The sequence below is a fragment of the Phocoena sinus genome, chromosome 16 (assembly GCF_008692025.1).
Source record: "Phocoena sinus isolate mPhoSin1 chromosome 16, mPhoSin1.pri, whole genome shotgun sequence".
In the NCBI taxonomy this organism is placed as follows: Eukaryota; Metazoa; Chordata; class Mammalia; order Artiodactyla; family Phocoenidae; genus Phocoena; species Phocoena sinus.
The window spans coordinates 34,214,961-34,229,418 of NC_045778.1; the positions used below are offsets into that span (position 1 = coordinate 34,214,961).

At 45.2% G+C, this 14,458-nt stretch overlaps 1 protein-coding gene across 1 annotated transcript; it reads right to left on the reverse strand.

The window, feature by feature from the left end:
* Window positions 1-3,998: 3,998 nt before the first annotated feature.
* Window positions 3,999-8,264, reverse strand: LRIT2 (leucine rich repeat, Ig-like and transmembrane domains 2). Its single transcript, XM_032607576.1, has 3 exons — window positions 8,155-8,264; window positions 7,076-7,857; window positions 3,999-4,792 (listed from the first exon to the last, which is right to left on the reverse strand). Exons 1-3 carry the CDS (start codon window positions 8,262-8,264, stop codon window positions 3,999-4,001), a joined length of 1,686 nt encoding a protein of 561 aa, XP_032463467.1.
* Window positions 8,265-14,458: the final 6,194 nt, after the last annotated feature.

Below are 14,458 nucleotides of genomic sequence, written 5' to 3' on the forward strand. Positions count from 1 at the left end.
AGTAGAGTTCTCTGGGCTATACAGTAGGTTCTTATTAGTTATCTATTTTATATACAGTAGTGTGTACATGTCAATCCCAATCTCCCAATTTATCCCTCCCCACCATGAGGACTGGATGCTTTGAGAAAATCCTGGGTCAGCTCACCCAGCATGGATGTTGGCATCTGTTGGCAAGCAGGAATACTTCCCTGACAGTCTTCAAGGGCCCCGAGCGTGGGAGGATGGGCAAAGAGAATGGGGAGGATGCCAGGTGAGGACTAAGACTGCTGACCGGCATGTGGACACAGGGAAGACCCCTTAGGAGATTCACAGAAATAACTGGGTGAGGGGGCAATGCTCAGAAGGTCTTAGTTTCTGGGCCTTCCCTGGTGGTCCAGTGGTTAAGAATCCACCTTCCAGTGCAGGGGATGTGGGTTCGATCCCTTGTCGGGGAACTAAGATGACACATGCCTCGGGGCAACTAAGCCCGCGTGCCACAGCTACTGAGCCCGCATGCCACAACTAAAACCCAACTCAGCCAAAAATAAAATAAATAATTTTTTTAAAAAAATAGAAAGTCTTAGTTTCTAGAATGAAGTGGGTAAGGCTTAAGCAACCATAATTTGATCAATAAAGTAAGTGACCTTATTTTGTAACAATGGACTTGTGATATTGGTGACATTATAAAATTGTACAAATGCACCTCTTTGGCTGAGTGAGGTCCAGCCATTTATTTATTAATCAATAGTTTACTCAATCATTCTTTCAATAACACAATTTCTGAGTATATCATCTGTGTCAGGCCCTCCTGTAGGTGTGAGGGACACAGGCTCTAACAAGCAAAAAGATAAAAGGACAAAACACCTCTCTCAAGTTGCTAATAACAGATGCCTAGGACTAGCAATGGCTTCATTCTAAAAGCAAGTAGCCCTGCTCACAAATGTCTCCTGTATCAAAGGCACTTACCTTAAATAGCCATGGTATAAGCTCTAAACAGATTCCCAAGAGCATGACAACCGAATCTAAAACTATAGCATATTTGAAACACTATTTATACAGAACAGAACATTAATTAAGCATTAATTAAACAGAATGTGAAGGACATTAGCATAGATACCCTGTCTTTATATGTATATATATGTATGTATTTCTACATAGACACACATATGTAATCCTAATAAGATCTGCTGTTCCAAATGACCAGTCTGTCTTCTGAGTCACATTCAGAGAAAACACAAATGGACATGGATGCCTTAAATGGTGATACTTATTCAGGGCTTACTATGTGCCAGGCATTGTTCTGAGATCTTTACATGTAAAAATTCGTACAAGCATCAGGACAACCTCATGCGGTAGGTACTATTATTATCCTCATTTTACAGATGATGAAATTAAGGCTCAGGGAAACAGAGTCACAAAGCCAGTAAGAAGTAAAGCTAAAATTTAAGCCCAGGAAACTGGGCTCCAGAGTCTGTGCTATTACCCCTACCATCATATTGCCTAATCGATCTAACGTGCATCTTTAGGACTTTTTTTGCGGTACGCGGGCCTCTCACTCTTGTGGCCTCTCCCTTTGCGGAGCACAGGCTCCAGATGCGCAGGTTCAGCGGCCATGGCTTACGGGCCCAGCCGCTCCACGGCATGTGGGATCTTCCCAGACTGGGGCACGAACCCGTGTCCCCTGCATCAGCAGGCAGACTCAAAACCACTGCGCCACCAGCGAAGCCCCATCTTCCGGATTTTTTAAGGGGCAGGCTAAGGGTCTTAAAATATCAGATTCTCAGAAATCCTCTCTAGATTATGTTCCCTCTCCCTAAATTTCCATGTCACAGACGCAGCTGAACACTGCCCCTGCTCAGGATATGCTCCTGACTCTCCCTGCTACCCACACTCCTCTTCCACAGCCCCTTCCCTCCTCCTATCCCTCTGCCCACACCCACCACGAAGCTTTCTTTGCCCGAAGTGGAGGCCAAAGCATCCACTCCTGCCTTCAAGGTAGCCCCAGGCCACTTCACGATGACTGCGCCCCCTCATGACCCACGGACAGCCTTTGATCCTGTGAAAGGAGTATGCAGAGGCCAATGGAAGTACGTTCTTACCCTGCTCCGACCACTTGTTTTCTAAATTTATCATGGGAAATCTCTCATAAAAAAATTCTCCGCTACATTACTTATATGTGTGTGTTATTTGTACACATATGTATATATAACTATACATATGTACATATAGTTCAAAAATTCATGTTCTTTGGTGTGACAGTGGAATTGTGGTCATGTCTTTTTGAAACTTCATTATCTGTTTGGAGATAGAACTAAAATATTCACAGGTAAGTTTTGTATTTACCATAAATACTCCAGTTTAAAAAACCTGTTGAGAGCGAGGACTAGATGACGTAAGAGTGGAAAATGTTAAAAAAAAAAAAAATTACGGAACCTGACTGAAGAGAAGAACAAGATTTCCTCCACTTTTGGTGTGACAGAAATTTTCCATGAAAAAGCTTCTGGTGCTCAGAAAAAGATAAATGAGGAGAACTTGAAGAAGTGAGGTAACAATTGGTCTGAATATGAGAGCTGTCTTCAATTTTTTAAAAATTCATCATAACCAACACTGATTATCAACACAGTCCAGGTATTGGATGAGCCCAGCAGCTACAGCAAGAAAGGTCACTCTCTGCCCCAAAGGGTTTGCAAGTAACAAAAACATTGCATACCCTGTTCCACTCATTATTTCTTTTTCCTAGACATGTAAAGTCAAGGAGGGCTACTTGGAGGACGTGATACAAGAGATGGGTCTGGAAGGATGAGTAGGAATTGGTAAGGAAGGTGGGAAGGAGGGAGAAAATATTTCTGGGGATGTCACAAGGGGGTCAGCTCACACTTGAGTCTTCAGAGCGTCTCCCTGTGGCCAGCGGGAGAAGCTGTGAGGACACAGATGTCGGTTTAAATCCTGGGAAAGACCTTCACTAGCAGGGGTGCGTGCAGGGACAGTGAGCTGTCCCTGAGGTTCAGCCACACACACACACACTCCACGTGAGCCCCTTAAGAGGAAACAACCACCTCTCAGGGGTTTAATAGGAGAGCTTGGAACATTAACTGGGGAAGGGAGTGCGGATTATTTCCTTATTCATATAAAAACACTTGTCACACTCAGCACTGCAATACTAGGGACACAGGGCTGAAAAAATAAGCCTTAATCTCACAATCGCATGAAACTAGGTGGGAATCAGGACTGTGTAGCCTCCTCTTTGTAATAAGTATAAGAGCAATAATAATAATTATAGTTATATGATTTTATATAAATTCTTTTCTTTCCAAATAGGGCTCCTGTGACCCTGCTTTCCATCAATCACTGGACCATGAGCCCCGGGCTGCAGCCAGTCCCCTGTTCCTCACTGCTGATGGCACCAGGCTCTCAGGAGCACCAAGGACTGCTCACAGGGACACAGACACCCACAAATAGAGACTCACATCACCCGCCAGGCTCTCATCACCCCAAAAGGCAGCTTTTTAGAACATCAAACTTATGTGATCTCAGTTGGGAGTTTGCTGTTAAAAGGAAGAATAATACTTTCTGAACAACCGGAGACACAAAAGACTTCAAAGCAAACATTTAAAGGAAACAGTGGAACTAGAACCTCTTTTGGGTGGTCCCTCCTGCCTACTAGTTGGGTGACATTGGTCAAGTCATTGTAACTTTTTGGGCTTCTGTTTCTTCACCTGTAACAAAGGCTAGAATCCTACATTTCTGCAGGAGGATAACACATGTGAAATGTGTTTTATGTAAATGTTCCATGTAAACACGTAAATGTTATAGGGTTATATATTTAGAAAATAACATTTATTAATTTCGAGTCACCATGGATAACTGTACAAGGGTCCATCGGCACCAGTTCTGTGAAGATAAGAATTGTGTCTCCTGGATCATTGTGTCAAGTTCAGAGCCTGGAACTGAGTAGCTGCTCAATAAATACTTGTTGACTAAGTGGGTCGAGCCAAGTTGAGCTGCCACAGAGATTTAATTTAGGGGCTGGAGGCCCACACCATTCCTCCCGGGCCACTATCTCCCTCTACATCTCTCTCCTCGTCCCCCTCCCCCTCAGCACCTCTGTGCCCCAGGCCATCTTCACAGACAGCTGTGTGGTCTCTGTAGGAGACATCCCTGTGCTCCGGGACTGCCGGGGGGCATCTGGGGGCTTTCCTGCGATGAGGACAGCAGCGCAAGCCCCACTCCCTGCAGCTGCAGGGAGCCTGGACTGCCCAGACATAGGCGCCCACAGGCACCAAGAGCAGCACAGCACACAGGATCACCGTGGTGTGCAGGAGGCGCTCCCGTCCCTCCAGTCCGCCGTGGTCTCGGCCCGTCACAAAGACCACACACCGGCCCTGGCGTGGGGGCTGGCGCCCCAGGCTAAGGCAGACCTCATATTTTGTGCCAGGGAGGAGATCATCCACCAAGTATGTGCTGATTCCTGGGCCGACATGAACGACCTCCTTCCTGCGGGCTTCATCAGACCCAATGTAGAGGGTGAACCACTTCTCAGGGGTGTCGGCCGCCACAAACCATTCCAGCACGATCCCACGCACTGTCTGCTTAACCACCCGCAGGTCAACGTAGGCATTGCCCTCCGAAGTGGAGAAAAGAGAATGGAGTGTGGGCGCGGCCTGGGCGGGCTGGACGTGGAGGGAGATGACACAGCTGCTCCTGCCGATGGAGTTGGAGGCTACACAGGTGTAACTGCCCCTGTCTACCAGCTGGGCAGCAGGTATGACCAGCTCCGACAGAGCAGCATCTTCTGCAGGAGATGAGGTCAACACTGGGGAGAGAGACAGCAAAACAGCTCAGGTAGACATTTCTCTGATAGACAGTCAGCTGGAGAGTGTCTAGCAATGCCAGTTTTATGTTAAAAGGTGGTGGCGACCATTTATTAAGCATGTACTAGGTGCCAGGTGTTGCCTCTCGGCAATCCTGTAAGGTAAGCACCCAGATTTTACACATGGGAAGTTGGGGACTAGAGTGATTAAGCAACTTGCCTATAGTGAGAATCGTTCAGGGGTGTCGATTGATCTGGAACCTAGTTCTTCTGTCTATGAAGACCACACTCTTTTTTTTTTTTTTTTTTTATGCAGTACGCGGGCCTCTCACTGCTGTGGCCTCTCACGTTGCGGAGCACAGGCTCCGGACGCGCAGGCTCAGCGGCCATGGCTCACGGGCCCAGCCGCTCCGCGGCATGTGGGATCTTCCCGGACCGGGGCACGAACCCATGTCCCCTGCATCGGCAGGCGGACTCTCAACCACTGTGCCACCAGGGAAGCCCCAGACCACACTCTTTTAACTTCACTAGCTCCTCCCACCAAACGACCTTAGCCTCGCTGAGCTAACACGTGGTTTCCAGGAGATCGCTAACAACAGTGTGATTGTACAATACTGTGAGCTTCAGGAAGTGCCTTTTTACCTCCCGGATGTCGAGTGGCTCAGAGCCTGGAGCCAAGTGCCTGGATTCTATCCATTACTAAATATATGGTCTTGGATGAGTTGCTTAGATTCTCTTGGCCTCAATTTTCTCATCAGTAAAATGGGATGATAACAGTATTTACTCCATAAGTTTGATAGTAAGTGCTCAGTAAGTGTTAGCTGTTATTATTACTGAGAGAATGGATCTAACATGGTACCAAAGAGAATGATAATAGAACATCACAAAAGATAACATCTGGATGCATCTCATCATTCTCAAAGAGGCTACGACAACAGATCCTGTTTCTCCTTCATTGGTATTTAACCTCAAGCCTATAAGACGTAATCAAATGATAGGAAAAAGTCAAAATTTCAGCTAATTAAGTATTTTTTAATCATCCAGAGGTGTGTCACCATATATAACAAATATCTGGGTGACTGACTGTACTTCTCAAGTTTCACTTAGATATTTCTAGTTGTCTTCTAGATAGCATCGAGATACTTCTAAAGAGGCCATCCCTGGCTTTGTGATATACCCCAGTGCTGAAGGGTGGCATTAAAGGTGATTTCAGCTGAGGTGTGATAACAGAGCATGAACTTCAGGAAATGAGAGGCAGTTTAGAATCCCAGCGGTGGGGCCCACGCAGGTCACTCCCTCTCCCTGGGTCCCAGCGTGGCAACTTCAAGCCAATAAGGTCTGATCAACACAGCGGTAGGAAGTGTAAAATTCAGTCAATATCTAGGACTTCCCAACCTTGCCTGGTAAGAGTTAGCTGAGGGGTAGGCAATGGCAGAGGGATGAAACACTTGTTAAAATACATCCTCTCAGGTCCTCCCCTGGACTAACGGAATCAAATCTCCAGGGAGAGGCCTGAAAATTTTATTTGAAACAAGCACCCCAGGTGATTCTGCTCAGAGAAGTTTAAGAAATAAGTAACAGATAATCTCTAGAATCAGTTCTAGTCAGAAATTCTCTGATTTAAAAATACACGGTATGGTTTTTTTGCATCTAGAAGGCTTTCAAAGAATATATGTGTTCATATACAATTCTATAATATTTATATCAATAAAATATTGTTAAGTCAATTCATATATATTAACATCTTACATCCTATCAAGATCTGTAAGCAACAAATATATATATATGCAACAAATATGTATGTAATATATATATATTTACATCTTACTTCCTATAGAGACCTGTATGCAAAAATATATAGATATATATTATACATATATGTGTGTAACAAATATATATTATATTGATAGATCTGTATGCAACAAATATATAAATATATATTATATGGAGTACGTATATTTACATCTTATATCCTATAGAGATCTGTATGCAACCATGTAAAATAATGCCAATAGGGAGTTCCCTGGCGGCCTCGTGGTTAGGATTCCGGGCTTTCACTGAGTCACATGACCAAATAATAATAATAATAAAATAATGCCAATAGTGGAACACTGTCTCGGAATTTTTTCTGTCGTGGTGAGTATAATTCAGGTCTGTCCCAGGCTTACCTGCACCCCTCCTTCATGATTGACCCAGTTTAGAACTTCTCTATTGAGGGCAGGGTTGCTACAGACCTCCCCAACCCCCACCCCACCCCAGATACGTGGAGAGGGTGCATGCACTTACCATCAAATTCCCTCCACTTGCTCAGGGGATAAGTCCAGGCAATAGTTGGTGAGGGGCTAGCCTGTACCAAGCATCGCAGGGTCACATTCTGTCCCACCCGGATGCTGACATTGGCACTGGGGGTTGAGATCTGCGGCTTCATGCAAGCACTGAGCTCTGTTTCATGAAAAAGCTGCCCTGCCTTGGAGAGAGGACCTCGACACATGAGGTAGGGATTCACCAAGACTACTGGAAGACTGATGGACCTTACAAACTGGACAAGTCCCCTTAGACGACAGTCACATAACCAGGGGTTGTCGTGCAGCGCCAGCATCACGCTGGAGAGGATCTCGGTCTCACAGCCAGGCTGCCGGTGCTTCTGGTAGGCTGGCCAGTTCAAGAAGACACTCTTGGCTACAACTGTAAGCCTATTGGAGGATAGGTCAAGGTAGGTCAGGTTGACCAAGAACTGAAGAGCCAGTTCAGGGAGTGCATCAATCCTGTTGTGTTTGAGGTCCAAGACCCGCAGGAGCGGGGTGGCACGGAACTCCGTCCATGGTACTGAGCGGAGTTTGTTCCCCTCCAGTCTCAGCTCTTTCAGTTCTGACAGGTGCTCCAGGGCTCCTAGATGGATCACAGTGAGATTGTTAAAATTGAGCCAAAGGTACTCCAAGGTGCTCATGGTGATGAAAGACCCTCGGGGCAGTTCAGATAAGGGTGAATTTTCAATTCTCACTTGCTTGAACTCTTCAGGAAGTTTCCTTGGGATCTTTCCCAAAGTGATAGACACGCACTGCAGAGTCCTGTACAAAAAACCACAACAGCTTTGAGATGTACATCAGGAAACTGGGGAGTGGGAAGTGGGATGAGGCTTATCCTGGCATTAGACATATGAATTAGAAGGAAATAATACGATTCTCTTGAAATACAAGAGTTAGACCCATTTTGGTAAAAGCGCACAGTTTATCAAAGTTCAGCACCAGTTACAGGGAGTCTCACAGAGATTTTGCTGATTTCCTGCCAAATCTTGGCCTGCTCCCACTTCACACCATCCCCAAAGAAAGCCCATCCCCTACTGGGATCTTGTTAGCCCAGCGCACCTGCCAAAACTCTCCTCTGAGCAGGTACATCCTGGCAGACAGGATAGCTGAGCTGCATGTGAATCCAGAAAGACCAGAACTAGCAAGAAATAGTGAGAAACTGAAGCCATATTCTTCTGTAAGAAACTACCTTATGAGTTTTTGAATAAGTATAGTCCAAGCTTCCGAGTAGCAAATCCTATTATTGGTAATCCATAATGATGTAGGTCAGTACAGCAGCAGCAAAGCCCCTGGATGCTCTGAGGTCTGTTATGGCCCAGATCACAAGCTCAGTAAGAACCCAGAAGAGGGAGCTATGTCTCTTAACTAAGGTCAGAAGATTTACCATTTTTCTGGTTTTTGAGTCCAGAGAGCAAACTATAAGCCAGATGTCCAATTCAGTCCTGATACTGCCTCCCCTCAGTCTCATAAAAAAGATCTGAGAGGGCTTCCCTGGTGGCGCAGTGGTTGAGAGTTCGCCTGCCGATGCAGGGCACACGGGTTCGTGCCCCGGTCCGGGAGGATCCCACATGCCGCGGAGTGGCTGGGCCCGTGAGCCATGTGCCTGCGCATCCGGAGCTTGTGCTCCGCAACGGGAGAGCCCACAGCAGTGAGAGGCCCACGTAACGCAAAAAACAAACAAACAAACAAAAAAAAACGATCTGAGAAACAAACAGGTAATGCTATCCTGAGCACTATGGTTCAGGAGATTTGGCCAGAATACATCTAATACTTCATCAATCACAATTGGCTTCTGTAACCTAGAATTTTCAACCAGTCTCTAAAAGTGAATGCAGATAATGGTTAACAAAGTAATTCTGCAACCACTCCTATCAGTGGTAATCTCCCCAGCACCTCGCGTGGTGGATTCGTTTTTCTTCTGCGTTAAGACAGCTGCACCTGCTGCTTGGATGACCAGAATCAGAGAAGCATCACGGTACAGAGGTTAAACCACGAGATTGTGTTTTCTGATTAAATCAAAGCATGTTTCTTATCCTGGATCACATAATTTATCCTGAATGCTGTGTATTTCACATGTTATAAATCTTCCCTGAACGCTGTGTATTTCTTATGTTAAAATTTTTTTTTTTTTTTTTTGCGGTACATGGGCCTCTCACTGTTGTGGCCTCTCCCATTGCGGAGCACAGGCTCCGGACGCGCAGGCTCAGCGGCCATGTCTCACGGGCCCAGCCACTCCGCGGCATGTGGGATCTTCCCGGACTGGGACACAAACCCGTGTCCCCTGCATCGGCAGGCGGACTCTCAACCACTGCGCCACCAGGGAAGCCCTGTTAAAATTTTTTAAGTGAGATAATATGTGGTTTTGTATATTTGATCTGCCATTCTTCATTCATTCAACAAATATATACTGGTCATCTGCTCTAAGCCACACCTTTGCTAGGTGCAAGGAAGGCCATGGTGAGCAATACTGTTATAGATCCGGTCCCATGGGATCTTCTATCTAGCTTATACTTCCTAGTCTTGAGATCTTTGGAAAGTCGGTTTCTCCTGTGCAAAGTGAGAAAATAAATGAATTCTTTATAGTGTTTCTAGGAAATATTAATATTATGCAAAATAAAGTACCTAACATAAAGTAGGTGCCCAATAAAGTTTAATTCACCTCCCACACCAACAGACTCTGGAAGAGAGTCTGCTTTCCATTACCTGGGGTACTTTCTGATGACTATTGAAATTCCATGGGTTCCCCTAAGATTCATGATATACATTATATCCTATAAAAGACCTCAGGGAAGAAAATCCGCTTAATATCTAACCAGTGAGAGGGGAAATGGGTCACCAAGTAAGCTGATTACACCCCAGGCTTTCCATCCAAGCCAGATATATTTGCTGGAATTTCCAGACAGTCTAACTCTACCATCTGGCTAGATCTCTGGACTTCCTCTCAAAGTGAAAATTTAAAAAGCAAGGAGAGTACAATGAGCAAAAAGCTGTGGCAGATGTGGAGAGGTGCTGCCTAGACACCCTTCAAGGAATGAGTCGATGTTCAACTCCAAGGAGTGCTTGCATGAGGTCATGCCCTTCCCCAGGCAGCCCCAGGCAGAGACTGAGGGAGGTGAGGGCACAGGGCCCTGGCCAGTCTGGCCTGATGGGGGCAACTCTGATGGGTGATTCTCATTCCAGAGTTCCCTACCCGGTTGGCCAAAATTTTGCCAGCCTTGCTTTGTGGGAAAATGTGATTCAGTCCATGGGTATCACAAATGACTAGTGAGTTCTTTTCTCACCCCAAAATAGAAAGGCCTAAAGAGCCCTACATCCCCACAATTTCTTCTCTGTTCATCCCATCCAGCCTCTTTAAATGAATCCAGCTCAACTCAACCTTTCAGTGGTCTGCCGGAAAATTGAGAAGGACGCCCACTGGTATGTCATCTCTGGAATCACAGCTCCTTCTTCTCTCCTGACTCCCTCATCCTCTAGTTTCCTTATTTTGTATATAGGCATAGGGAATAGCCGTGCTGTCAGTTAAAACAGGAGACTAGAACAATTAAAGTTAGCTTGGCTCGTGTCGTTTCTCTTAAACAACTAGTGGTTAAGTGGTGTCCCTAAACTCAAGAGACTTAACAACAAAGGGAAGGAAGGAAGGAATCTGAGGATATTATAGCCCTATCTCCCTTCTGGAAGGATGCTTTTAGGAGCTTGGCTCTTAGGATTTTTAGTAGAGACAGAATCTTGGGGGAGGAGTTACTCTGTGTTTGTGAAATTAATTAGATAAAAATGGCTTCTGAGCAGCAGCTCCCTGGCTTGTCTTAGATTTCCTATCTGTTCAACTGGAAAACGCCCCCTTCCCCCCATCCCCCAATATGATCGGAACTTTGGGAGAGTTCAGACAGAGAACTAGGCAACCTACCAGGAAGCAGATAGGCTGTCCTTCCTCTTTCTCAAGCTGGTGTTTTTCCTTCATTCCTCCACCTGCTCCAACCATGTCTCAGACGGTCTTCTTGGCTCCCTGTGCCTGTGATAGACACACAGAGGACTACATCCCCAAGCCCCCTTGAAACAGGTGGGCTACGTGACCAATATTCAGGCTAATGAAATGTTGGACGAAATAATGTTTTAAAAGCCCCTATGTGATTCTCCAGGTTCTCTTTTCCCTTTTTGCAGCAACTGTTGACATTCCAGGTGGTGAAGTCTTCATCAGCCTGGGTCGCTGAGTGAAGAAGAGAGCAGACCCCTCCCTCCATCCTCATTTCCCACTCACTCAAGTAGACTCTGTGAGAGCAGGAATAAATGTTTCTTTGTTAAGCCACTGAAATCTGAGAATTGTTAGCACAGAATAAGCCTAACCAATCCTGACTACAATGCCCATACAATAAAATATGCTTAAGTACTTGTAAACTGATTTTTGTCTCTCCTGGATTATATGATAGTTAAAACAAAAGTTTCCAGCTCTAGCCCTTTAAACGCACTGCTCACTGAGCCCCTTGACTAACAGCCTAGTTTTAATAGCCACATCCACTTTCCAGGATAAAATTTCTGTTGTCTGCCTTTTGGTTCCCTGTAAGTTTACATGTCTACATCAAGTGACAGCAGACATACCCTCTGCCTAGGTCAGGAGGAATATAACCATGTTGCAGCCAAAAAAAATTAAAAAGACATGTTGGAGATGTCATGATTCCAACCAACCTCCAAACAAGGCTTCCAAGGGCCACATGCTGTGGGATCACCCTAGTGCAGGCTGGTCTTCAGCATTTGAGAGACTAGAAATTCTTTTTTTTTTAATTAATTAGTTTATTTATTTATGGCTGTGTTGGGTCTTCGTTGCTGCGCGTGGGCTTTCTCTAGTTGTGGTGAGTGGGGGCTATTCTTCCTTGTGGTGTGCGTGCTTCTCATTGCAGTGGCTTCTCTTGTTGTGGAGCACAGGGTCTAGGTGTGCGGGCTTCAGTAGTTGTGGCATGAGGGCTCAGTAGTTGTGGCTCGCGGGCTCTAGAGCGCAGGCTCAGTAGTTGTGGCGCACGGACTTAGTTGCTCCATGGCACGTGGGATCTTCCTGGACCAGGGCTTGAACCCGTGTCCCCTGCACCGGCAGGCAGATTCTTAACCACTGCGCCACCAGGGAAGTCCTAGAAATTCTTCTCCCAGGATTTTAAGAAGACATTAGGTTTCCAGGGACTGACTCATACTAACCAGATTCATATACCAAAAGACTAATATATAAACAGGACATCATTTTATTTTTTACAGTGTGAATTTGTTTTTTCCAGTGACTTGAATATTCATGAGCACAATCCAGGATGATTCTTCTCTACAAGAGCAAACCAGGGAAGACAGAACATACAAAGAAAGACTGACATATGGGTATTTGGAGGCTGACCATCTTGGGGGCCATTCCATTCAGACCACCAAGGTAGGTCTTCATGAATCACTGGAAAGTTGAAACTTTCTTTCTCTCTCTCTTTCACACACACACACACACACACACACACACACACACGTTACTGGATAAATACTAACACATTCTTGCTTTCAAGTTTCTGATTTTTCTTCAGAGTTCAATAAAACTGCATGTTAGTTGGGTGAATAATTGTTCAGTCTCGATTGGCTCAGCCAATCATTTAGAGAAAACATCTTTATCATTTCAACAGATGGCTGCTGTCATCCACTGCACTTATATTTGTTCTGATTTGGGGAGTGTCTGTCAGTCTCATATACCAAACAATCAGAGTTGAGTCTTAAGTCTCACAAGGCATAGCAGAAATGCCTTTACAAATCTAGATCAGGGGTTGGCAAACTACAGCCTGGGAGCCAAATCCAGCCTGCCACCTGTTCTTGTAAATAACATTTTATTTGAACTCATCCATGCTCATTAACTTACATATGGTCTGGGGTTGCTTTCACACTACATCAGCAGAGTTGAGTAGTAGTAATGGAACCTCAAGTATCTCCTATCTGGCTTTCTTTATAGAAAAACAAAAGTTTGTTGACCTATGATGTAGACAGTGGCTTTGTCATTTTCCAACCAAATAATTTCTCTAACCAATAGCAACAGCCCCCAAGTTAAAGTCAGGTGTACCCTACAGGTGATGGGCAGGAAATAGCCATGTATGGAAATCCCACATTCACATGCACTGGTGCTCTCATGATTCTGATCCCAGGTTTCAGTAGCTCAAACAAATCCATTTCCATAGTAAAACTGCTGTGGGTCACACTGCAGAGATCAATACTGAACAAAGACCCTCAGCCTGGCCAGAACATTGTCAAAGACACGGATCCTCCAAGAAAATCCATCACTGTGCTCTATAAATTATTCAGCTCTTTGGGTTTCAGTTTTCTTGTCTGTAAAATCAAATAGCCCAGCCTTCAAAACAGGTCATTGTGAAGATCAAAATGAGAGAAAACAAGAAAAAACATTGTAAGGTTATCTGTTGTAAGGTCTTTCGTAAATGTGAGAGGAAGTACAGTAACTTTAGACATCACTGCATCACACTGGTCTTTATATTTAGCAAAGAGTCAAGACAATATGGTGTCTCTTAGGTGATACTGGAAAGATAGCTTTCTTGCATCACTTGCTGTCCCCAAATTTCCTCAGTTATTACCCAAAGGCCTTGGCACCAAACAGTCTGGATGCTCCCTTCGTTAGAAGCCACTCCTTCAGACAAGACAGAACATTGGCCCTTCTGCTGGGAACGTTTGTCTTCTCCTATGTGCAGAGATGACATCTCAGAGGTTTCCCAGCTTTAAGCAAACTGAATGGGAATCCTCCTTTGAAGTGGCTTCCTGAGTGACCCAGAAGGCTCTGAGACACCCTCAGGAACCCAGGTAAGTTTCAGTTAGAATCACAAATGCTGCTACACGGAGAGGTGAGCTGTGTGCCAGGCAGCATTGAGTGTACTGTGTCACCTGCCACGGAGGGTCTCTCAGATCCCTCCAGCCTGACATTCTGAGAGTAAACGAGCAGTAGTCTCCTGGGCATCATCTAAACCTCTAGAATTTACTGAAAATCAGATGATTATCTCTAGGCAGAATGGCACCCAGAGAACATGTGTCCACAGTGAGGGTCTCTACATGTGTGTGTATGTGGCTGTACAAATGTGGCAAATGCATAAAGAGACTGTGTGTGAGTGCCTATGAGTTAGCATAAATGGAATCAAGATGCAGTATAGGAAAGTAGCAAGGACTGTCAACTCTGGAATCAAGTGCATGGTCCAATTTCTAGAGCTGCCATTTCCTAGCTGTGTACTTGTGGGCAACATAGATTAGATCACTGCTCAGCAAAATATGTCCTGCCCTACCATTACCTCCATGGGAGAACTATCCTTTCCTGCCTTGTTTAAAGTTTAGTTTTGGCCATGAGATTTGCTTTGGCAGG

What these genes read in the sequence shown, in the direction of transcription:
- LRIT2 (XM_032607576.1), bottom strand. Translation starts at nt 8,264, where the DNA reads ATGGCTTCAGTTTCTCACTATTTCTTGCTAGTTCTGGTCTTTCTGGAT. An exon ending in TCAGAGGAGAGTTTTGGCAG is followed by an intron (nt 7,858 to 8,154) that starts GTGCGCTGGGCT and finishes TTTTTTGTACAG; the next exon opens with GACTCTGCAGTGCGTGTCTA. An exon ending in CAAGTGGAGGGAATTTGATG is followed by an intron (nt 4,793 to 7,075) that starts GTAAGTGCATGC and finishes CTCTCTCCCCAG; the next exon opens with TGTTGACCTCATCTCCTGCA.